Source organism: Echiichthys vipera (assembly GCF_963691815.1).
Source record: "Echiichthys vipera genome assembly, chromosome: 3".
NCBI classification, from domain to species: Eukaryota; Metazoa; Chordata; class Actinopteri; order Perciformes; family Trachinidae; genus Echiichthys; species Echiichthys vipera.
Genome location: NC_139828.1, coordinates 26,359,872 through 26,384,792, shown reverse-complemented (window position 1 = coordinate 26,384,792; position 24,921 = coordinate 26,359,872). Strand labels below are relative to the sequence as shown.

The 24,921-nt window shown below is 43.0% G+C and overlaps 1 protein-coding gene across 3 annotated transcripts in view; it reads right to left on the bottom strand.

The window, feature by feature from the left end:
* Positions 1-808: 808 nt before the first annotated feature.
* herc2 (HECT and RLD domain containing E3 ubiquitin protein ligase 2) overlaps positions 809-24,921 on the bottom strand; it is a 48,268-nt gene continuing 24,155 nt past the window's right edge. For 2 of the 3 annotated variants that reach the window (XM_083940505.1, XM_083940507.1), the window contains exons 46-91: positions 24,631-24,898; positions 24,311-24,453; positions 24,080-24,178; positions 23,830-23,998; positions 23,577-23,702; positions 23,312-23,420; positions 22,908-23,047; positions 22,621-22,811; positions 22,405-22,510; positions 22,155-22,246; positions 21,879-22,054; positions 21,334-21,445; positions 19,513-19,594; positions 19,202-19,436; positions 18,821-18,998; positions 18,540-18,621; positions 18,152-18,323; positions 17,915-18,059; positions 17,149-17,374; positions 14,820-14,991; positions 14,018-14,204; positions 12,645-12,788; positions 12,371-12,562; positions 12,123-12,276; positions 11,869-11,976; positions 11,646-11,777; positions 11,253-11,411; positions 11,020-11,138; positions 10,549-10,674; positions 10,304-10,459; positions 9,892-10,206; positions 9,588-9,802; positions 9,250-9,427; positions 8,892-9,053; positions 7,715-7,806; positions 7,470-7,609; positions 7,092-7,279; positions 6,742-6,939; positions 6,536-6,619; positions 5,917-6,058; positions 5,560-5,754; positions 5,186-5,298; positions 2,347-2,537; positions 2,157-2,262; positions 1,864-2,076; positions 809-1,668 (exon numbers count right to left, since the gene is read on the bottom strand). In XM_083940505.1, coding sequence (XP_083796631.1) covers positions 1,396-1,668; positions 1,864-2,076; positions 2,157-2,262; positions 2,347-2,537; positions 5,186-5,298; positions 5,560-5,754; positions 5,917-6,058; positions 6,536-6,619; positions 6,742-6,939; positions 7,092-7,279; positions 7,470-7,609; positions 7,715-7,806; positions 8,892-9,053; positions 9,250-9,427; positions 9,588-9,802; positions 9,892-10,206; positions 10,304-10,459; positions 10,549-10,674; positions 11,020-11,138; positions 11,253-11,411; positions 11,646-11,777; positions 11,869-11,976; positions 12,123-12,276; positions 12,371-12,562; positions 12,645-12,788; positions 14,018-14,204; positions 14,820-14,991; positions 17,149-17,374; positions 17,915-18,059; positions 18,152-18,323; positions 18,540-18,621; positions 18,821-18,998; positions 19,202-19,436; positions 19,513-19,594; positions 21,334-21,445; positions 21,879-22,054; positions 22,155-22,246; positions 22,405-22,510; positions 22,621-22,811; positions 22,908-23,047; positions 23,312-23,420; positions 23,577-23,702; positions 23,830-23,998; positions 24,080-24,178; positions 24,311-24,453; positions 24,631-24,898 — 7,305 coding nt within the window. In that variant the 3' untranslated portion in view covers positions 809-1,395. The remainder of the gene's footprint in view (positions 1,669-1,863; positions 2,077-2,156; positions 2,263-2,346; positions 2,538-5,185; positions 5,299-5,559; positions 5,755-5,916; positions 6,059-6,535; positions 6,620-6,741; positions 6,940-7,091; positions 7,280-7,469; positions 7,610-7,714; positions 7,807-8,891; positions 9,054-9,249; positions 9,428-9,587; positions 9,803-9,891; positions 10,207-10,303; positions 10,460-10,548; positions 10,675-11,019; positions 11,139-11,252; positions 11,412-11,645; positions 11,778-11,868; positions 11,977-12,122; positions 12,277-12,370; positions 12,563-12,644; positions 12,789-14,017; positions 14,205-14,819; positions 14,992-17,148; positions 17,375-17,914; positions 18,060-18,151; positions 18,324-18,539; positions 18,622-18,820; positions 18,999-19,201; positions 19,437-19,512; positions 19,595-21,333; positions 21,446-21,878; positions 22,055-22,154; positions 22,247-22,404; positions 22,511-22,620; positions 22,812-22,907; positions 23,048-23,311; positions 23,421-23,576; positions 23,703-23,829; positions 23,999-24,079; positions 24,179-24,310; positions 24,454-24,630; positions 24,899-24,921) is intronic. The other variant, XM_083940506.1, reaches the window with a different exon arrangement.

Sequence of the window (24,921 nt, the reverse complement as noted above, 5' to 3'; positions counted from 1 at the left end):
CAGTCTTCTCATGCCTTTGAACTGCACATGTATTGACGGAGAAGCGGACATGTGCACTCGAGGGAGTTTACTACAGCCCGAGACAATGAGGAATGTGTGGTGACGTCTTTGTGTGAGTGACTGGGGGTCTTAAGATCCCCTCCATAACATCAGGTTTTTTCCCCAGCACGTGAGGGAGGTGCAGACACTCATGATGCTCGAGCACTGCTCACAAGAGCACACTAAAGACGCAATTATGGGTGATTTCTTTAATCCCATGGAGCCACAGGGTTAACAGTGATGTCCAACATCAATACTACACTCCACCATCCTGCTACAACCTTTGTACCAAATATTAAAGACGGATTGTTAAAGACCTGGATATCTGATTTAATTTCGGCTAAAGCTCCGCCTTTTGAAAAGAGGGAACACAACCCAAATAAACCTCTGACCTAGTTTGGAAATTTGATTCATGAGGAAAGCAGCATGTTAACCCTTTCCAAACTCATTAAATTTGAACAATAACCTTGATCCAAACAACATCTGATAGACTCATGAAGCAACCAAAAAATAATAAATCCAGGAAACAGATGTTTGGGAATGATTAGAAACTGTGCTTGAATCAATTTGTGTTGCACTTGTTTTTCTAATAAACCTCTCAGATCTGGCGGTTTGCTTGGCTGGCCAACCAAATTACATTTAAAAAAAAGCGTACAATCGCTCTCGTCACTCTAGCACCAACGTGTTAGATTTAAAAAAAAGTCAGTCTTCAGTCTTTCTTTTAATTTGAATTTATTAACAGAAATGTATTAACATTTAATATGCAGGAATGAGACCTTCTGTGAATACATGGCACAATCATATTATATACATTCTTTAAGGAGACAGTGCACAACCATTGTGGAGGGAGGGGTAAATACGGGACTCTTAAAATGACCCTTCAGTAGGCTGACTGACGTGAGCCGAGTGAGAAACACTGACTTCTTTAAGTTAAAAATGTTGTTTTTATAAAGAAAGATGGCTGTTACCAAGAAAGAAAAGTAATACTACTGCTTTGTTGTACATCAATTTCTATATACAAACTAGGGACAGGGAATTCACACAAACCAGAGGGAGAAATCTACCACAGTGCTAGGCTGGAGCCTTTTTCTTTTTTTTTTTAATTAATTGCAACAATGTACATAATTCCCATGTAACACAACAATGTGCAGCAGATCACCTCACTTCATTTTAAAGAAACTAAATTAGATCAAACCTGCGTTTGTTCCTCTCTTTAGCTTATAATGCTTTTAAAGCTCATTGCACATTTTTCCCCCACAGACGTTTGTGTCTTAGTAGAATGCCTGCTTGTATTAATAGGTGAGATTAATGCAGTCTCTCTGTGGCAGCGACTCGTCGTTCTATAATGGTCAGAGTTCAGTGTCCCGTTAAGTAGTCCTGGGTGGAGTCTGAAGCGAACGAGTCAGCGTCCTCGTTATCAGAATCTTCACTGCTGTCGTCAGCGGCGGGCTCCCCCGACAGGGCGATGCGGGCATAGTCGTCGGTGTCGATAGACTTGCAGAAGTGAATGGCATATTTCAGTTTCTCCTCCAGCACCTGTTTACACGAGTACCTGGGCAGCTTCAGCAGGAAGAAACATGTGTAGGACTCTGGCAGGAAGTGGTCAGGGGGGTTGTATTTATCCAGCACCTAGGGAAAGAGGAGATGACGTTCTTAGGTCTACAAATGCGGTCAAGATAATGCTGGATTTATACTTTTGCGTTATGGGACTACACTGTAGTACTGTCCACAGCAGGCCAGAGATAATATTTAAGCTTTTTTAAAGGAAAAAATTCAGTGCTTTTTAAGACTTTCCAAGACCTGCCGTACATTTCCACTTCTTACCTGCACAACAAAATCCCGCCCACGGAAGTCAGCAATGGTGCGTGGCAGACGTGTGCGACCCCACACAAACCTCAGGAAAAGTGACCTCTCCGTGTTGGAGAAGGACTCCATCACTTCCCAGAACCACTGGATGAGCGACGATGTCGGCTCCACTCCCTTGTAAGTGGCCACCGACTTCAGCAGGTGGAGAGGGATGTCCGGGCTTCCACACACCTGAGGAGAGGAAACATTTAGTCAAACCAGCGCACAGATCGAGGATGGAGGCATTATCGCAACTTTAAACTTTCACTAACCATAGTTTCCAGTTCGTAACCGGTGAAAAGCGACAGCAGGGGTACGGGAACTACTCGAGCCATTCCCTCGCGCACAGCAGAGACCTGCTCGTCAAACTCATGGAGCCTGAAGGGTGAAAAAAAAACAGAAAGGTGAACACAAACAAAAAGTGGAAAGTGTCCATTTTGTGAAGTCCGTTGGTTTTCTCACCTGTAGTTAATTGCCAGGCGGACGTATTCTGCACGGTTCTCCAGGGTGATGTGGGAGTACTTGGAGCTGAGCTGGATGTCCTGGCCGCTGGCGTTGGGCACTGTGAAAGGCAGGGTCATGGCCTCAAACTCCTCAGCTGTGGCTTCGTTGTCCCGGATGTACATCAAGCCGGGAATAAAATCCTTATCAACCTTGGAGGCACAGAGTAGATCACCGCTTAATATTACGTCCGTTTGTCTCTAAATAACACAGAATTCACCTAGTGTATGCATTTACGCATTTGTGTGTGCGTATGTATGCGTGAGTGCACTCGTGCTCATGACAATACCCGTGAGCTCCACAGCTATCCACTTTTTGAGTCTTATGCTGGATTCATTTCCCATCTAACCTTTCTAATATCTCAAGGGCAAAACCGCAAAACAAGAGCAGCTTTGTGAAGGAAAGGGGCCTATTTTCCCACTCCGGTATTCTCTCGATGATGGTTCAGGAGCTCATGATCACAGCGTGAGGGCAGGGGTGGTCTCACGCCGGCTCTTAGACAAAAGCTGAGATTGTGGCTCATGACTTCTTTTGCTAAATTTAATAATGATTTGAACCTTTCTGAAGAGCAGGTACAGTATGAGTTTACAGAAATGATTCTCACTGTGGAACTCATGGGAGCAGGGAGCTGATGGGCTTAAGGTTTAATCTGAGGAGGAATGTATAGGCACTGTAATGCAGATCATGAGCTTTTGAAATGTTATGTAATGTCTGACCAAGCGAGGCTTTCCTTCTTGTAGCTGGAGATGATAGTTAAGCGTGAGACAAGTACACGTGCATTGGACTTGAATGGCACAGGACCTTACAGTCCTATATTGTAAAAAAGTGATAAAACAGGTGGTGGTGCTAAGCATCAATACACTCAATCCACAGAGAAATACACGGCCTGTATTCAGACAGACAGTAAAAAAATATTGTGTTCTGGACATTAAAGCATGTAAACATGTTCTAGTAGAAACCCAATATAAAAAGTATTAACCTGAAAATGAGCAAAATATGGAACATGTAAAATAATGTATAACAGACACTATTAAACAATGAGCCTCATGCATTTTTTTATTCTTATCTGAAAACATTTTTCTGTGAGGCTTGTGCGTACAAGAGTCCGATTTGCCAAATTCTCTTAACTTGATGCAAATTGATAGTTTCAACCTGATGAATGCCACCTGTTGCCCCTCACTAGGTGCAAGTTTGTGAGATTAGATAATATGCATTATTGAGTCTACCGAGTTGCTATACAAGGACATCTGTTCTGCTTTGTTTGTTGACAAGTTCTTTTCACAAAACCGCCTCCAGGAGTAAAATAAAATATTTCATACAGCAGAGTTTCAAGTCGTGCTGACAGAAATCAGCAGACAGCATCCGAAATTTAGGAGTCTTACAGGGGACCTTGATACTTCCACTGACGTGTCAACAGAGCAGCGTCGTATTGTAAGAGTAAAGATGTGATGGTTTGACATGAAGTTAGCTTTGAAAAAAGAAAAAACATCTTGTTAAATCTTGTTTTAACTTTGGCTTAGATGTCACTGCTAGTTAGACTTAAACTAGGCGCCTAAAATCATCTGAATAACATGGCTCTTAGCCTGGGGGCTGGAGGCTGGGCTTTAATTCATCTAAAATGTCTAGACTAATCTAATAGCAAAATTACTCCAAGACTGGCCTACCACTAAAGACCAGTCTAAAGTATCTTTGTGAAACCGGCCACAGATCTTGATGTTACAGTTGAACTAAATAAGACAAAACCATTTAAGTCACCTGAGCATCCAAAGACAACTTGGAGACAAACGTTACACCTGGATTACAGGCGAAACATTATCAGATAAGGCACCCAGGCTAAATGAGAAATTGTTAATAATGCAAGGGCTGGGGCCAGGAGGGGTGATTATAATGATCTCCAGTTTGGAGCTGTTAAGCTGCAGGAATATTTTACTTAACCCAATTCTTCATTCATGTAAGGCAAGACACATCTACAGTACCAGAATTTATCAGAATGTGCACTTGCACATCATCCACATCACAAGAGGAGGCCATACTCTGGGACAGTCAGACGCAACAGATGAGGTTCCTCAGAACAGACCACGAGGAAGCCGTCAGTCAACTACTGAACTGTCACTGCATGCCAATAAATTTCAAAAAATAAATAAAAAATAAAATGTTCTATACATTGACCTCTACACATAACCTCTCAGTTATTGTATTATGTTTATCCATCACAATAATCAGAATTAAACTAGGGCTGTCAAGCAATAAAAAAAAAGAAGATTTAATTGATTACGTACATGCTTTTTACTTGCAAATATCTATTTGTCACTAGAAGCATTTAAAAATATTCAAATGGAATTTGAGTGAATCAATAAATAGACGTGATAAAGGCTGGATCAAAATATTCAACTGTATTTCGGCTCAGTATCTCAGTCTTTATTACGTTTTTGCTATCTTTTGCGGCTGCGTCTCTCTCCTCACACATATACACAAACAGGCGCGCACACACACACCAGACACGAAAATTTGATTCATTCATTCATACACAAGTGTGAACACTGCTGAGAGAACAGAGAAATGCCGAGCTACAACGGAGCAATCTTGTGTGTGTAGAGGTCTGCGCTCTGGCACAAAGCTGGCTGGCACCCTCTTAAACTTAAAAACCAAATACATAACACAAACTGAAAAGTCTGCACACTGATTTACTTATGCCATAGGCATCTTGATGAATAGTCAGTCTAATGTCTAAATCACTTAAGAATACTTCTGTGCACATGAGTGGTTCTTGCATGAGGCCAGTTATTGTTTCAAAACGTACCTCACTGAGGTCAGCAATGGTCAGGTTCATGCCTGCCAGCTGTTTCCATACCGGCTCTGCCAGATTCAGACTAAGAGGGCTTCCGGTCCGGATTGCGATGCCCAAGAGCACTCCTGCAGACACAGCAAGGCAGAGGGCATTACTCACAGATCAAACCGGAACAATCATCCCACACTGTGCAAAATGTTTGCAGCAAAAAAACTGTAATATCTATAATAAATGAAGCATACTCCACAGTTCCGGCCAGGTGTTTTATCAGTGAAAAAGCACAGGAAGCATTTGTACTTTTTTTAAATAAACATGCATATTTTCAGTTTTTGTTTATCTAGGATTAACACCCCAGAAGACCTGACTGGAGATTAACTGGATTATACCTAGGAAGCGGAACATGCTCATGTGAAGAGGGGACTTGGCTGCGGGGTTGAGCAGGAAACAGTCTCTGTTGGCGCCCGACTCGTCGCGACCGTTGGGGGTGACGATGAGTAGCGGAGTCAGGGCGTTCTGCAGCTCCTCGCACATTTCAGCGATGGACTCACTGTATCCTCCACCGCAGTCGTCCACAGACTCCCCTGAGAAAAAAAAGAATAATAAAAAAAAATACTTAAAACATCCAGGGTGAGGAAATGCACACAGCCCTGTCTGTTTTTTTTCTGATATTTAAATGTCACTTTTCAAGAATGATAGATCAGAGACATCTGGGAAGAGGGTAGACATGAGAATGCAACACCCACCCACAAATTTGACCTTCCACACTCGGTGAGGGAGCAACAGGCTGTCTGGGCTGAACGAACTCATTTTGGCACACATCTGGCCAAATACAGACTTGGTTCCGTCGGGACCTGCCAGGCCTCCTTTGCTGCGGGAACGCTTCACCTGTAGGGTGAAGAAGAAAAAAACAGATTATGGTTTGGTTTCTTTCTGTTCTTAATAACTTCCTGCTAAAGAGAGAGAAAGTACTAATGGGCATGAATTCCTGGATATGACAGCTCTCTGCACCACGGGTACAAGCGGAGTTACATGAGAGGGGGCTTGTGTGGAGAGGCAGTAGCCCAAAGTGAGACTCTGGGTTACTGGGTTCCTGGACTGAATTTTCGACTTTACTCCAGACAGACACACACGCGTGCATATACATACACACACACACACACACACACACAAAAATCCCCTTATGAAAGACATCACATGTAATGCTCAGGAGCATGTCTGGAACATAGCCTCACAGAGTGAAGGGAGGAGGGGGAGGGAGCTACAGTAAAAGAGAGAGTAGGATAAGATGGAGGTGCTTGTGAAATAGATTATGAGCTGGCGGTTGTTAAAAATGTGTGTAGTGTGAATGCATTTACAAAGTACCTGTATTCTGTTGAGCTCCACCACAGGTCCATGCTGTCTGTCCCTCACCATCGTGGCTTGAACCACCTTTCTGAAAGCTGCTTCCTGTTCAAACCAAAACAATGTGTCACCAGACAAATAAGATTTTATTTTTTTTGTGCCAAGCAGACATTACATTATGTATATCTATATAAAAAAATCTGGGATTAAAATTGATGATGTCTCACCTTGCCCTGGGAGATGAGGATGCCCCTGAGGGTGTCGAAACCCACTGAGGGTCCGTGGCCTGTCTGACCCAGTCTGCCCTCCAGGTCAAACATGGGTATACACGGACAGAAGAGCTCCGAGATGTGATGCAGCAGTAGCAGCCTGTTCCTCAGAGCCATGATTGGGATTTCCTGCAGGTGGTTGTACTCCATGGGAACCTTTAACGCACCACACAGACTGTCAGAGATTGATGGCACACTTCGTTTTAATGATGTGTCTGTCTGCAAAGCTTTACTGCCATCTACTGGAACATGTTTCCAATATACAAATATTGACAGTTGACAAGTTCCTTTCAAAGCAAGAACAGCACCTGAGCAGGAAATTTCCCAGCGTTGGTGGGCTTGCTGGTGGACCAGGCGAGGGTGTGAGCAGAACCACAGGCCACCCTGTTGATCTTCTTGCCCTGAAGCGCAGCCACCAGCCTCGGCCTTTGGATGGCATTTGTGGTCCCGTCTCCAAGTTGGCCCTCATCGTTGTCCCCCCATGTGTACACTTCTCCTGAGCCAAACAACAACAAAGCCCTTCAGTGAAGCTGCACTCCAACCCCATTCAGCTGAACTGTCGGGAGTCCATGATAGCAACTGGCAAGATGGCAAAGAGAACTTGTACAATAAATTTATCTGAAATAAACCAACAAATACAATTGTGGGGGGGAGGGGGGGGGCATGTATAAAATGGTCAATCCTACCATCCTCTGTGCAGCACACACAGTGCAGTGACCCCGTGGCGATGGCAATGACCTTTTTCCCTTGTAGCCCCTGAACCTGTCTGGGGCGTCGAACGTGGTCATCAGAGCCATGGCCCAGCCGATGATAGTCCCCTTTCCCCCTAGGTACGACATGAAACATTAAACGCAACTGAGCCATCGTATCTAACAACAGTGATACAAACAGGCAATGGCAGCTCTTCTACTCTGTACTGTGCTGTACCTACCATGTGTACACTGCCCCAGGCTTAGTCAGAGCCACAGAAAACTGAGAGCCACACTCCACTTTGACCACCCCGAGGCCGGTGAGAGAGTCAATCTGAAAACAAGAAATTCATTATCAATCATTTGTTGAACCATTATGAAAAACACTTCAGATCTTAGATTTTGCCATTCATCCTGCCACAATGAGAATGAATTATGCCTCAAGCATAGGAACTTGAGTGAGGTTATGTGTTTGTAAATGCAACCCAATCATCCATTTAAAAATCAAACCCCATGCTCCACTGAAACAGAATGGGACAAATCTAAAAGATGCAAAAATAGAAATGTAACTTAATAGTGTTTTTACAGATGCTCAGTACTTAATACAGTTATTCACTGTGCTCCGCTAAGAGATAGTCCAGCAAATAACTCCTCATGAAGATTCAACTTCTTTTTACAAACAAACGATGTATGACATGTTAGTTAGTGAGCGTCAGGGGTGCTGGTTAACTTTGGACGGAGCAAGGCTAGCCATTTCCCCTGTTTCAAGCAAGCAGCATCCTCCAGAGCTGAAAAATGAAGCAAACAGTTAAATGCCAAACACTGCAGTTCCTCAAATTGCCACTTGAGGCTCCTATAGTGAGTCAATCCCCATAGACCTCCATGTTAAAATGCCCAACTTTACAGCAGAAATAAGTTACAGGCGGCTAGTATAGATTGTAGGCTTTATTTATCCCAACTCCATCTACGCTCCACCTTTTTGTCCATTTTTGGATTTGCCAGAAGCAGGTGGTGTCAGCACTGCTAAGATGGCTATGCCCGCAGCCACCCACACTGAGCCTGATTTGGGTTCTTCGGAAACCTCTGGGCGACGTCACAGAGACTTCGTCCATAAGCCTATCCTGCTGAAGCTGGAAATTTAGCTAAAGGTATCTGACTAACTCTTGGCACTGAAGTGAATAAAGACTATCTACAACCAGGCCTAGGTTTTTTAAGCTAGCAGTGCTTAACTAATGTACATTGGAAGTAATAGCTGTGACTTCTGATCTTACAAGAAACAGAAAAGTAATTTGAGGCTTTTGACACTCTTTTGCTAGTGTTCAACATCTCTTGCCGAAAAACAACTAGGAAAAGAACACAATTATAAAAAGGGATTTTTCAGCTGACTTCCATTGCATACTGCTGTGTAAATAGTCTTACCTTCATGGGGATTTTGCAGCCATCACTGCCTCCCCGGCCCAATTTGCCATAGTCCCCATCTCCCCAGGACCAGACCATGTCATCGTCTGTAAGACACAGTGTCTGGGCGTCCCCGCTGCCACATGCTACATCAATGACCCTGTGACCCTGGAGTGCATCCACCTGGATAAATCACACAGATGCAAACATCAGCTTCATCTTACCGTAATAGTCTGAGAGACTTTGTCAGAGTGAGGCAGAGTGAACAGTTTGATTTCTGTCAAAACACCAACAGACGTCGTTTAAACACTCACTTTTCAGTGACAAATCTTGAGTGCACTTTATGTATACAGCAAATTATTTTCACTTGACCACTGACCATCTTGGGTTTGAGCTGGTCCTCACTGTCTCCGTGGCCCAGTCGTCCATAGCGACCCTTGCCCCAGGTGAAGAGCTCCCCACTGGCGGTGATGCAGGCGCTGTGTGCCCCTCCGGCTGCGACATCCACCACTTCCACTCCCCTCAGGGACTCAATTACACGAGGACGATCACAGGGGCTAAAGTCAAGAGGAGGCATTGTTACAATACAAATAAAAAAAACCTTTACATTAATCCTTAATTATTACAGTGACATGGATATACCGTATATTTGCATTGTGTGTGCTATGAACTGAAAATTGAAGGTGCAAAACGTGTTATATTTGATTCAGTCTCGACCTTCTGTTCCCATGGCCGAGTTTTCCATCCTCAGCCTCTCCCCATGAGTAGACCTCCCCCTCAGAGGACAGCGCAAGGCAGTGCTTCCCTCCAGAGTTTACAGCCACTTTCCTGATGAAGACGTGTTGGATGGACTCCAGCAGAGTGGGGGTGGACACAGATTCTGTGCCACCGATACCCAATCTGCCCCCAGCTCCGTATCCTGTTGCATACAGCTGAGGATCAAGACAAAACATAAATTAGAATGAGAATATATTACATTTTGATTGACACTGTTACAGCCAAAAAAGGTTTTTGTACACACCTTTCCATCTGCAGTGACAGCAAACAGAGTCTGCTCCCCGCCAATAAGCTGCACTGGCCGCAGTGTGGCGAGTGCTTCAGTGGGAGTGGGCACCTTGACTTTTGCCCCCTCAATGCCCCCCAGCTGACCTCTGTGGTTGTGACCCCAGCCGTAGATGGTGCCACTACCTCCAGCCGAGAGGGTCCAGTCATCTGGTCTTCGGTTCATCCACTGTACAAGCTGCTCGTCGTGCTCGCGTTTAAACAAGTCGTGACTCTCATGGAGGCCGTTCATGCTCTCATGATCTGCCATAAGCTCACAAATTTTCTTTGTAACCTTCAAAGGGACATGAATAATGGAGGATTAAGAACATTCTCGAGTCAAAGTGTGATGAAGGAAAGCTAGCAGAGCCTGCACAGCTTGGCACACTCACCTCATCCAGGAAGGGTCTTGGTAGAGAAGTTCTCTTGTCTAGTGCCACGGCAACTCTGGAGGCAGTGCAGTATCGACGAAACCAGGCCCACTTATGAGTCTCAGCACAGCAGGGTAAGGTATCAAGCTCAAGATCACAGGCAAGAGCAACCAAGACCTGAACAAAATGTTATTAATTCATAATTAATTCATAAACTCTCAACTTATGGTGCCATTGTGTTGTTAAGGAAACCTTTGTGAACATACCTTGAAAAATGGACTATGAAGCAGCTGCTTTCCTCCCCTGACGATGGGATCCTCGTACTCATATTGCCTCTGCAGAGCCTCTGGTAGCCCCTTCACTAGAGCAGCCAGCGCACTGCCTGTGAAACTCTGGAAGGAAAATAGATCATTAGTCAATTACATCATTAAAAACAAATATAGGCCTCATTGTACTAAACAGAGACTCCAATAAATATCCCTATTTTTGTTACAGTTCTCAAAGAATTACACAAGGCATTATGAACATTGCAGTAGATGGTGCATGAGGTGAAGAACAGAAATGTTGGGGGGATGCAAAGAAAATATATAACAAAAAGGTAAACATTAACATTAAACTTATTCCGTCTGAATATGGAAAAAATTATTTTAATTATCATCGTATATACACACTCAATAAATATTTCGCTTAAGCTGTTAAATAAGTATCTTTCATCTATGGGATCACACTGTACTCACCATTGAGCGAGCCTCGCCCTCACTATCACCCAGCAGCCTGTTTATGTTGATGGACTGACCGTACTCTGTGGTCAGAAGCTTTCGTAGTCTCTGCAGAGCCCACATCCTGTGTCCAGCAGCTGGACAAATAAAATAAAAGTTTTTTTAACAGAAATGTATCCACATTGTAAAAACAAATGCATTTAGACCATGGTAAAGTCATTACATGGTGGATCTGGACAATCATACAGTACCTAGTGCACTAAGTTGGGCACAAGCAGCAAGAGATGCAGCTAGGCGAGGCACAATGCTCCTGTTGGAGGCAAAGTTGAGCCTGAAGTCCAGCAGACAGGTGACCAAGTCCATGGAGGGGCAGGACAAGATACAGCGATCAGAAAGCAAGTCTTTGGGACCTGAGGAAAGACATGAAAAAGGTCTAGTGTCAGGAGCCTCAGCAGTCTGTGCTTGTGCTAGTGTAGCGGTGCAATTAGAGTGTGATTTTAGAAACACCATGGCATATGTGTTAGTGTGTTAGAGGGTTGTTCATGCCAGTGTACAAAAGGTGTTTGTTACTGGTCACTGCAGGTTAACATCTGATGATAAAACTAATGTCAGCATTTTGTTGTAATGTGTTTGATGCGGCTCACCAGCAGCAGGCATAATGGGGTAGACGGTAAAGCGCCAGCCCCAGCCGTTGACAGAGCCATCACTAGTGAATTTCCATTTGAGTTCATCTCCTGGGATCCTTAACTCGCTGGACCAGTCAGACCACTCCCGACCTGAAACAAACACGCAAGCACACACCACCACATTTAATTTTTTTGTTTCATTGGTGCATACTCAATGACTTTGCAGTTCTCCTCTCATCACCTGATCGGACAGAGACAATCCTATTGGCGCCATCCATTATGGTTAACGGGTCGTGGCGTCGCTCAGTTGAACATTGTCTGTCGAACTCTATCCTCAGACCCTCAGCACCTACAAAACAAAATAAGGTGATATCTAAAGACTAAAGACGAGTCGTAATTATCTCCAGCAACATCCTGAAAGTCGTTTCTCTAGGTAAAAACGTTAACCCAATATCGAACTAAAGTGTGAAATACATTCCCTCCATCCCTCTTTACCTGGGATCTTCACAGTGCCACTGGTAGAGGTGTCATCTGTGTACGGATGGCTGCTCTCCACAACAACTGGCTGGGAGGACAGACGGCCACTCTGTGAGTCTGTGGCGACGTCCTCTAACTCGGTGACACACAACTCCAGCAGCATATCAGCAACCTGTGCACACCGGAGACCCAAAATGTCAAAACCTACAGAGATCCTATGAATCATAAGGCCTACATGGAATCAAAAACAGAATAAAGTAAAGTACCTGTGGATAAGCTGTACCCATGCCAGACAGCACAGCAGACAGCACCTCCTTGCCCTTCTCCCCAGAGCGACAAGACACTGCCAGTTTGAGCAGGTCCACCATTACACGTGTATCATCAGGCACGAGCAGACTTGTGAACTCATCGAGGTACTGAGGCTCCGGACCAACCACTTTACTCTGGCTCTCAGAGTCCTAAAGATGAATATGAAACAAAGAGTTAGGTCACATTTACCTAAGCTGGGGTTGATGGCTTCACCAAGTTAGACGGACAAACCTCTTTTGTCTTGGTCATGGTTTCAGCTATAATGCTGGCTGCTCCGGGGTCATCGGTAACAGGGATGAAAGGACGCGAGGAGGCACCAGAGGCAGAGGGAGTCATAGCTGATGATGGGGTGACAGCATCTTCTGATGAGGGAGCCTACTCACACACAAAAACACACATGGTAGGGCCATGTTCAGAAACTTATGACATCAAATATATTACTGTACTTGATTTAAAACTTGTATTTTGGGTTTCCACTAGAACATGATTTAATGTAAAAAAAAAAAAACTATTATTCTCATACTGTCTCATACACTCTGAAAATGGTCTGTTTTAGTGCCTGTCTCCCCTCCTGAAAAAGCCCAGTCTGCTCTGATTGGTCAATGTTTCCCGGTCTCCAGCATCTGTGCTCTCTGTGTCTCTGCACCAACATTGCAGCCGGGGAATGACTGTAATGGCAATGTAGCAGCACTTTCTACCTATATATAGTCGGGGCTGGCAATATATCAAGTTAAAGTAAAATGTATCGACACATTTCCAAACAAGATATAGGATAAGACAAAATCGTGTATATTGAGATTTATGTTGCGTTAAAATTATTTTCTATTTTCTCCTCACCCTGTCCGTCTCTCAACACATCTTCGCCTTGTCCCGCAAGTCCAGCATTTAGCAGACAGACACAAGCGAGAGCAGCTGAAGAGGAGTTGGTTAATATGATGAATTAAAAATAATGGCTCGATCGAGAGAATGCCGCAAACAGGTTGCAACTAAAAGTTGATTGCTATTTTATTTGATTGATAATGAATGTATTATAGCATGTATACATTCTAAATTGGAGCTGGGCAATATTATGATATATATATATATATATATATATATCATCAAAATGTTGAAGCTGGGGCAGACCAGACCAACATGCTATATTGTTATCAAGTTATGAAATGACATATCAGGATAAGAGATTTTGTCCATAAGGATATTATATTATGAATTTAAATAGCTATAATATCAAATCATAACTAAATCAACCTGGACTGAAATATCAAAGATTTAAACTTAGACCTAGAACAAAAGTAGAGAAAGCTTAGGGCTTTGATCATGATTACAACTTTAACTGAGTGTGTCGTACTTCCATGCTGGACCCAGATATAGTTTGCTGAAAGTTGCATCTGCACACCTGGTCAATATGGAAAAAATGCACATTGCATGGTTTCTGCTGTACAGTACGTACAAAATGCAGCTGAGGCAGCACTTTTATGACAAAAAAAAAAAATCCAAATAGCGTGTGAACACCCTCACTGACTTTTATTATATCATTATGTTTTTCAGAGCGAGAGTTGGTGTTTTAAAATTAAAGTCATACTAAATAATATTGTGATCCTCACCTCTCCCTTCTTATCTTGCCAGGGATTAGGGCTGACTCGCTCCTCAGTTTCAGGCAGGACAGGAGGACCTTCTTCATCACTCACGCTGGATGACGATGAGGAGTCTGATGGGGGAACAGGTGAGCTGGAAGGACACTCTGCTGGCAGAATCATGCTGGCTGGCATCAGAGCACCGACCACTGCGTCCCTGGGGAAACACACAACATGTCCTGTCAACAGTAATGCCGACTAATGACAATTACCAGTGCCAGACAGCTGATTCAATTATTTAGAGGTCATACACACTTTTATCTCATCCTGTTCAGAATTCATGCCTTAGCAGGGCTTCATTCATCTCTAGTTTGTAAATGCAGCCATTAGGATGTTAACTGGTGATCCTGAAACTGTACTCACGGCCAAGGATCCTCTGACTATCCATCAAATTAAACGTTCAAACTGCTCCTTTGCCAATAATGTCCCAAAACACCTAAATCATACACAATTGAACCAACTTGAAGATAGTACCTACTTTAAATCTCGTAATGGGTCTTGTTTCATTTCTCCATTAGTAACCAATCTTTATGAGAATGCAGTTCCTTTTTCTTGTCCTTTTTATCTGCTCCACTATTCAGTGTTTTAATACTTTTTTCCCAAACACTTGTTTGATTTGTTTTCAGATATCTATTTTACATCACTTGTTAGTTTTGCTTGTTAATTGAGGGCTGAGAGTCTAGCACAGCAAGAAGTATTGAAAAAAGGAGAGGGGGATCACTGGTTGTGTCACAGTTGCATGACCCACCAGCAGAGGATAGTTCAAACATACCTTGCATAGAGGATTTGGAGGGCTGACAGCACATGTGACAGAGCCTGCTGTTTGGCTAAGTTGCCGTCCAGACTGAGGAGAATCTTGGCCAGCGAGGGTCGATTAGGCTTCACGCTGCTCTGCCCGCTCAGCTTGTTGTTCACTGCTGATGAGTCACTGTCTGACTGGACACCTGCAGTGTACAACAGCAAAACAATGACACACACCGTCATTGATGTGAGGCACCCTAAAACCAGCTCCAACCATTATCAGCCAGTTGAAGAGCTGCAGTGCCAGCAGATTCAGCCCTGCACTTCCAGTCCAACCTGCTCCTCCTCTCGATAAGTAAAGGAACTGCAACAACCTTCTAGACAGGCAGATGTTGAAGGCTCATGTCTACCATCTACGGGCAAAGAAAGCAATGGCTTCTGCAACTGTGCAGGCAATGAGTGTTACGGCTGAAGGTTTTTTATTTTAAATAGCTGACTACATGTGTGGCTCTGAAAATGTTTCTGCTGTCCTTTACTGGCAGCTGGCATAAGTTGGCCTATCTAAAGCCTACAACATCTAAGAATTGCTCTTAAGAGCAGACTTGGCAGTAAACTCCTTCAGAGTGTAAAATGTAAAGTTTTATGAAGATACTTACTTCTATTTACAACAAAGTGTGAAAGTGACTTTTAAGAGCAGCTCTCAAGTGATCACATGATTAATCACATGTATGCTCAGACCAAAAATAGCCAATCAGAGACAAGGATCTGCCCATTTGTCATTCTATAAAAAAATCATTAGAGTAATTTCCTTATCATTTTTTAAGCTAGAGTGCTGAACTGTTGTCTCTTCTGACTGGCAGTGAGTGTAATTACATTAACACCGTCGACATGCAGTGGGATCCTTAACGTTGTAAAAAGCCGCTGGATGTTGATCACACGCTGGATGTTGGGCCCCTTCTGCTATCTCCACTATTCCTTTTTGCCATGGGACATCACTGCATCCAGAGCTTTGTGCCACCCAAGATTGGTTTAAAGAAAATACCCAGAGCGTTTTTTCTATAATTCAAAATGTTAACTCAAGCAGACAGACCACACTGCAGCGCTGGAGTTTAATCTGGCATTGTGTGAACTTTTAAGGGCTTGATAGTAACATATACTCATTTATATGTGAAAGCTCCACACTGTAGCTTTAACAAATACAAATCTAATATATTGGTAATATATGCATATGAGGGATAGAAATAATACGAAATTACCACAAAGTCAAATGCAGAAAATGTAGAAACATGAAAGTAAATGCAAACACCTTAATGCCAGTTTAAATTGTTGTTTACATGCACACGTAAAAAATAACATTAAAAGTGGTGCAACGACTTTTGGTGGCAAGCAAGAAAGCAGTTACAAGGAGATGTTTAAGTCCGATTCAGCCTACCCTGGATGACTGGATTGGAATAACTCTTGAGATATTTAGGACTGAAAACTTGACCTATCAATTAAGAATCCAAAAGGACCAATTCTACCAAATCTGGAACAACTGGATTTCCTTCATAACCACCACAAGAACAGACTTTATTTGATTTCACTGGTATTACTGTTTTGTAATTTACTTACTTAATTTCTGACTGGTTATTGTTGATTATTTCTATGACAGCAGCAGCAGGCGGCCCCCTGGTTCCTGTAAATAGTTTCATTTACACTGTTTCATCTAGGATTAAGTTGTACAAGAGCTTTTTCCAAGTGAGCATGTGTGCCTCATCTGGCTCAGTTTATCCCGGGCTAAGTAGCAGTACAGTCCTGAAGAGGTTAATGAATATCTACTGATGTTATTCTATCTCAGCTGCTGTGAAACTAGATTTAATAAGAGCAGGGTGGTCAATACAAAGGATGAAGTAACCGGATGCATGACCCATGACTACACTCTCTTTGGACTCGTTTGCCTGGATGTCTGGTGCTGCACTCTTTCTTCTGGACTCAAAACAAACAAATAGAACTGGAAGGACATGTGTTTTGATTTCTATCAAATGTTACTGTGCGAGTGTTCTTACTTGTCCATTCCTAATAAAGATACAATTCTAAAAAAGTGGTGCAACAATCATCAACTATTAAAACAAAAAGTCCAAAATGTCACCCAAAGCAGTTTAATAGATATGAGTCCTAGTCTGACAATGACAGTACAGCTACCCCTTGTGGACAATATGCAGTCTGCTAAAAATATGAATTAGCTCTCTGAATGAGTTTGGGAGACACTTGTGAGCAGTTGCAGAGCTGCTTCACATCTAAAACCATCATCACAATCCCAACCATCAGGAACGACTGGGTAAGGGGCTGTGATTACAGGCTGCAAGAAAAGGGAGGATTACCTAAATAGGATGCTCCGAGAGAGTCCCTGGCCGTCTGGAAAAGTACTGGCTCATGAACAGAGGGCGTGGTCACATCCACAGTGGTCCAGGCCACGCTGTGGGAGGAGCCACAGGCTACCCGAGTGATCTTCTGTCCCTCCAGACCCTGCACCAGGGTGGGTTTCCTGTTAACTGTGGTGGTGCCGTTCCCCTGCTGTCCATGATCATTGTCACCCCACGCATACACCTAACAGAGACACAGCACCATTATGATTTCATTTTGGTCAGTGTTCAGTTCAAAGCCTCCTATAAGTACCTGACTTAAATTTCAAAAAAAGGTTTCAAGGTTATTTGAAGCTGTTCTAAAATAGGAAATCATCAATGTAATTTTTTATTTAGATACACATTTTTTTAGATACACTGCTGAAGGACCTTTAAAATAATAGCCACACAAGAAACAGTGATGACATCGCTCCAAGCCCTCAATCTTTAACAACTTCTTAAAGTGGTCAAATATTGAGTAGCTGTTTCTCATCATAGCAAGTGATGTGCTAACATTATTAAATTTGTTCTGAAAAAAGATATTAAAACATGAAGTGAAACTGTCTGTGTAACAGCAAAGGTCAGAGGTGCCAGGAAAAGTAGATGAAAGTCGATAAATAAAGTTCCACAGGAGGAGGGAGAGGAGGAGAAATTCACACATTTGGAACAGTGCCATGGCAGTAAATGAGTGCCTGAACTATGTGCTATGGTTGATAATACTCTGATGGTGCAGGTCAGTACAAACCTGTCCTGTTTCTGTAACAGCCAAACAGTGCAGTGCTCCAACAGCGACATGGACAATCTTTTTGCCCCTCAGTCCCTCCACCATCTGGGGCTTACGCACATGGACATCGGTGCCATGGCCCAGTCGGAAATAGTCACCTTTGCCCCTGTTTAGAAACACAAAGTGAATACTCATTGGAAAACAAAAAGACACATGATAAATTGTCATGGCAGTCATTGTTTCATTCATACATCTTACCAGGTCCACACAACTCCAGATTTAGTAAGAGCCAAGGAGAACTGTGCGCCACATTCAATTTGGCACACACCCTGCCCGTTCAGCCTCTCTATGTTCTGGGGGATGTTGCAGCCTTCACTGCCTCCACGACCCAGCTTCCCAAAATCCCCATCACCCCAGGAGAACACCAACCCTAACAAAAATTAAAACATACATTACCAACTAGAAAGTGAAACACATGTATCTAAACCAGAAAACTTCTAGGTTTTAGTTTTGTGTACATTCAAGGCCTCTGACCAATATGTGTGTAACACTGAAATATAGACAACACTGGGACTTGCTCAGAACATAAATCTCTAGAGTTCCTAATGGTCTAAAAGAATAATAAAAGGTAAATTAACAGAAATACCTTCATCAGTGAGGGCTAGAGTTTGAGCATCCCTGCTCCCACAAGCCACCTGGATAACACGGTGTCCCAAAAGCACTTTTACCTGTATGACACAGCAAGGAGGAGTACATGGTCAGTATACACACTTCATTGTATACATGGGTCCATTGCAGCAAAATATAATAATAAGCTCTGAAAATTACTTCATCTCGAAAATGTCATTAGCAGTGCTGTGTTATCTCTGATAAACCATTACCTTTATTTTTTTCATTATTTGGGTGAGGTAGGAGAAACAGACTTACCAGTTTAGGCCTCAGCTGAGTAGTGTTGTCCCCATGGCCAAGACGGCCATATTCTCCCAAACCCCAGCTGTACAGCTCCCCACTGGAGGTGATGGCTGCACTGTGAGAGCTGCCACAGGCGATGTCACGGATGCGCTTCGTCTTCAGCGCCTCAATCAACCGAGGCTTGTCACAGTTCCTAAGATGGAAAAACATAATTTTCTTTAATCACATCATAACAAAGTTGTCGATACCACTGCATCATGGAGATGTATATATCTTTGTTTTAGGAATGATCTATTTCACCATTTAAGAAAAATACGCAACTTGAAAAAAAGCATAGGAATGATATAACCAAATGTTTCTGTAAGATATCAGCCGACTCTGTGCAAGACCACCTACATTCTGCTAAAGTGTCCCAGCTTGCCGTCATCTCCCTCTCCCCAGGAGAAGACCTTCCCGTCCACAGTCAGGGCCATGGCGTGGCGGCCCCCAGAATGCACAGCGACCTTCTTCACCACGTAGTTACTGAGTGCTGTGATCTGACGGGGGATTGGGATGGTTCCACTGGACAGACCCAGGCCTAACCTGCCATTAGTGGCCTCTCCACACGCGTAAATCTTCCCCTCAACCGTCACTGCAACAGTGCCACAATGGTTAGACACGTGTATGTGCATGTGATACAAGAACACAAAATCCAAATCATCACTCACCTGCAAAGAGGCTTTTGGAACCACCCGCCACTTGTACCACATTGAGTGCAGAGAGCGTTTCAGAGAAGGAGGGCACCTTGATCTGGGAAGGATACAAATTAAAACAGATTAGAAATGCAGCAGCTTCTGAGTTTCTCCCGCAGGCTCACCCCAAGGACGTGTGTGCTTCGCTCTGCTGTACATTCTCTACACTGGTAGTTATACAAGTGTTTGACATTTCCTAGAATGTGCTCATCAAACAGTAAGCACAGATTGATACAAAAATCACCAGATAGCATTGGCTTGTGATGCAGATCTGATGCACTGAGGTCACTGGTGGAAAGTACCAAAGTAGAATAGAATAGCCTTTATTATCATTCTACTGCACACCGCAAAGCTAGAGGACAATATAAGTACAATTAAAAACAGTAATATAAATTTTTTTTTATTGTATGGTACTGTATAGTGATTGGCCGATCCAGGCTGCTGCGTTCGTTGCTAGTTTTTTAGAGCATTATTCACAGACAGATTATTATATTCACATTCACTTTGAAAGTGGAAACACAAATGCCAAATGCATGTTCTGTATGTGTTTTGTTTGAAAATATAGCCAAGCAAGTTAGTGGGTCCAAATGTAAACATGAATGACGAATTATTCGTCTATAAAACTGCTGCCTTTGTGTTTTCATACGTTACGAACACTGGTCACAGGATTAAGTAATGCCGACGTTGTTCCGTGGTGTTGTAGTTTTATTTAGTGACCACCCAGCTGGAGGTTTGGACGCGTGTTTTTTAGCTCTCTCCCTCTTTCCCTACTCTGAGCGTTGTCATCGTCCTGCAGCACTTAAGGCGACACACGCACGCCAAACCGTGACCAACATCAGATATTCCCTTAATTTCATTGTAACATCAGCTGTTGATATTGAGAAGTCAGATTGGCTTAGAAATGTATGTGTGTCTTCCTATAATTTTTCACAAGTGAAAGCAGCAATATCAGAAAATGGCCTTCACCTGCAGTCACTCAACATGTAAACTAAAGCAGCCGGCGAAGCTGAACAAGTTAATATTTATTTATGGATTTTTGTTTTTTAATTTCCGTTCATGCCTTTAATTGATAGTGAAAGGAAACGGGGGGAGAGAGGAGGTGACATGCAGCAAAGGGCCACAGGTGGGAATCGAACCGGGCCACTGCGTTGAGGACTTTAGCCTTACCCCTTTACTTGTTATACCTCACCTGTTGTCAATATTTGTTAAATATTGTTTACTTGTTCTACCTTACTTTTTTAAGTTCAATAAATGTTCCTTTTTTAAAACTGAGACTCGTAACATTTGTGAACATCATTGTGTCATTTTTATGATGTAAATTGAGGGAGCAAAAGTCGTATCGGCTTCATATATGGCTTAAGAAAATCAGCAGTCCGTATCTGCCATCGGCTAAGGCTGATGAAAAAAAAAAATCGGTATCCGTCGAACCCTGGTACTGTACTACTAGTGCATTTTGCTTCAACTTTAAAAAAGGAAATATTGTACTTTTTACACCACGACATTAACAGTTATAGTTACTCAACATTTCTACATGCAAAACATTCTAATCGTCTTAAAGATAAACATGGTTATAGATTAAACTGCTAAACCAAAGATTGCATAGTTACACTGTCTTCCAACATAACCAGCTGTAACATGCAAATACTTGTTATAAATAATTCAAATGATATGTTATTGCACCCGTAGTAATAATTAGATAACTTAATATGGAATAATATACCACTCAGGATTTGAGGCATTGAAACCACAGGCTAGTCTGGCCATTAGCTTATTCTGGGTCATATATACATGCCACACCTTAGAACCCTTGAGTCCTCCCAGCTGGTCTTTGTCATTCAGCCCCCAGACAAACACTTTGGTCCTGATGGTGGCTGCGGACTCCAATCCTGATGACTTCTTCCGAGTGAGACTGAAAGACAAAAAAAGAGGTTGTGGATATGAATTCACATATTTATATTAATGTTCTTATCTTGATTGTTTGAAAATGAAAATAACCACACAGCCATGTTAGAATAAACATAGATTAAACATAAATTAGGCTACAGTAATAATCCAAACACACTGAATGAAGCTTAATGGAGCTCAACCATGGTAATCTTTCATAATGACATGATGCCATGAACCTGTGAGGATATACATTAGGTATCTCACTGGACGCAAGCTCTACATCCTCAATTTACCGGTTCACTTATCAAACCGTTTGGCCTACATCAGTAGAAACCACTCTGACGATTTTCTTGTGCTTGCTAAAGATGAGAAAAAACATCTAAAACGACACCACAAATTATCCTTCGAGCATTTGACAATCCAACACTGAAACATTTATGCTTGGCCTGTCATACCTCCCAGTGGCAGTTTTGTCATCATCCTCTTCTTCGTTGTCAGATGCTAGGAAAGGGACTGTGGCCAGGTCTTCATCCTCTGCTCTGATGCGTCCAACAATGCCCAGCCCGTGAATCTTGCAGTCTATACCGGAGCTACGGCACTGTTTGATGGCGATCTCGATGTATCTGTGATACTGGGGGAAGCACGTCATAAAGGCTATTACAACACCCATTTTTAGGGGAATTAATGATGATTAGAAGTTAATGTCAGTTAATAGGTCTTAGTCAACCAACCTCAGTACAGTCACTAAGGAGAAGGACAGTGGTGTCTGTGGGATTGATGTTAATTGTCTTCAGCTCAATCAAGTTGTTTAAAGAGCTTCCGCCTGTATATTAAGAAAATAAACATTTATGATAAATATGTGAAAATGTCAACACCATATCGTTAATACACAAGAAACTGTTTGAAGAGGAAACAATAGATTATTAATGCAAACTAAGAGGCAACAAAATACGTGTGTGTAGATTTAAAAAGAACAACTACCTGACACCACCACTAGTGAGGGCATGTAGCTGCTGTCCGCTGGATCCACAACCATCTTCAGTCTGTGCACAAGAACGTCTGGGAAAAGCTCAAGACGAATCCAGTGCTGTAGAGGAATGAATGACAAATCGTGTCAGGTGGAGCATTATGCTTCAATAAAGCCAAACTAAATAGACTGTCATCCAGCTTATTAGAGTATGCAATTCAATCTCCTGCCTTTCCCTGCGATCCGGAGGACTGCCAACACTGATCACTGCAGTCAATGAGGCGTGAGGCCTGGTTTACGGAGGATGACACATTGAGGCTCTTGACAGCACGGGACCAATCGTCAATCAGCATCCCACGCTGGCTGCTGTGGTGTTTCTTGAGCTGTTTCCCTGAGCGGCCGCAGAACGCTGGAGACTGGCCTGATTGTAGGGGAGATGAACAACAGTAAACCTGTTGTTGCCCACATGAACACACTTCGAAACATCAGGTATTATCTGGGTGAATGTGTGACTAACCGGGCTCGTTAATTCTGCCAAAGGAATGCCTGGTGTTGTGTTTGCGTGTCTTGAAGCAGTTTTCACAGAAGTCAAAATCGTCACAGTTCCTGCATTTGAATCTGGGGCCATTTATAGGGAACATCTGACAACCATCACACCTGCAGGCAATACAAGTTACATTTGAACATATTGAGATACATAGTTAATTGGGCAGAAACCAAGCGGCAACTTTAGGGTCAGGCTCTGCCAAGATGGGGAAAGTTGGAGCCGCCCACATTGAGCTACATTTTGGCCCTTCTGAAAACTATGGGTGACATCACAGAGACTACGTGCATAATGTATACAGTCTATGACAGAAACCATCTTGGTGGTAGTAGCAAATATTCAAATGGGAATTTATATATATAGATATATATCCATACCTCACTCCAGGGTGAACACTGGGCACCAGCTCCATTTCAGACAGTAAACCAGTCCAGTGGGACTGCTGAGGGAAGTCTACTATCACATCCTTTCCATTGGCACTGAAAGCTAAAAAAAAAAAAAAGCAAAGAAACATTTAAATCTGTTAGTACATAAAACAGTGGATTTGGCCAACAGCACCTTTAATTGAGGTGTTTGTTCAGATTATAATAGAGAATAAAAATTGAAGATGCTGAATTTAAAAGGCTACAGAAAACAACTCACCTTTCACAACCCCAACACTCCTGTGAGTGACTGAGCCCCATTTGTACTTTGGTGTGGTGACTGTGGGTTTCACCCTCACTTTGTCTCCAATCTTTATATGGGAAGGGGAACTTTGTGGTGGAAATCCTGGAAAAAGAAAAAAAAGATCATGTCAAAGGTAAGGAGAAAACCTGCTGCTGTTTTTTTTAACTGAAGCACTCACTTCTCCTTATCATTACAAGCATTAGGTCATAATCGAGCCCCATAAGCTCACCAAGTAGCTCGATGTGGATGTAGCGGACCCAGTACGTTCCTCCTTTTTGCTGCCAGTCACACTGCACATTTAAGTCATGAAGTCCATCTCTATCCAGCTTGATCACTTTCCCAACATCTCCATCATACACTTCCTCATACGTTCTGCAGCACTTTACCATCATCCCCACCTGCAGAGAAGTCAGTCATCTGTCAGACTTGTGTCACATTTCATTAAGGCAGAACATCTTTAAAAAGGCAGCTGCTCTTACCTGAATGTTCTCTCTCACATACACAGCATAATCATCGTTGCTTTGGAAATCCGATCTCTTCTTAAACGTCTGGCTTTCAGTCACCACTGCGCCTGCAGGCTAATGTAATATAATATATAACATAAAGCTGTTATCAATGACGTCACAACAAGAATTGAATAGGCTGTGTGAAAAGTAACTCAGCCTATTATTATGTGGGTTATGGCGGTAAGAAAAGAGAAAGTAAAGTACCACAGGGAATGTCGGCTCGGCTTCCTCCAGCTCCTCTAGCACCTCCTCATCAGAGTATTCATCCGACACAGTGTCGGCATCTGACAGCTCAGTGACGTGGATGTCTGGATGGTCCAGCAGCCAGCCCACCAGAGCCTCAACACCTGATGTATATGCTCAATTACTCTCCAAAAGATCTCAAATATTATCACAGAATGACACAAATATAGCAGCACACTACTGCAATGACAGCTACAAAGTTTATGCTGGAGTAAGAGGTTTAAAGTTCTACAAAGTATTCCAATGTATCCACAAATTCAGGTTTGTATCACAAGAATTACCTGGGACACCAGAGGCGCTGCCTGTAGTTCCAGACAGAGACTTCAAGGCAAACTCGATATTTTTCCGTGGGAACCCCATCTCCATAAGCTGGAGGACTATGGGTAAGGGAGGGACAGGGGAGGTCTTCTGCTTCTTCTGTTTGGGAGGTCGGACATGTTGTATGGTGATAGGTGTGGTGGCCTCACTGGAGCTGCTCTCCTCAAACAGTGGAGAGGACGGGTGGGCAGATTCCACAGCCAGGTACTGACACACTGCCAGAGCAGCAGCCTACATATACAGCGATACATAGA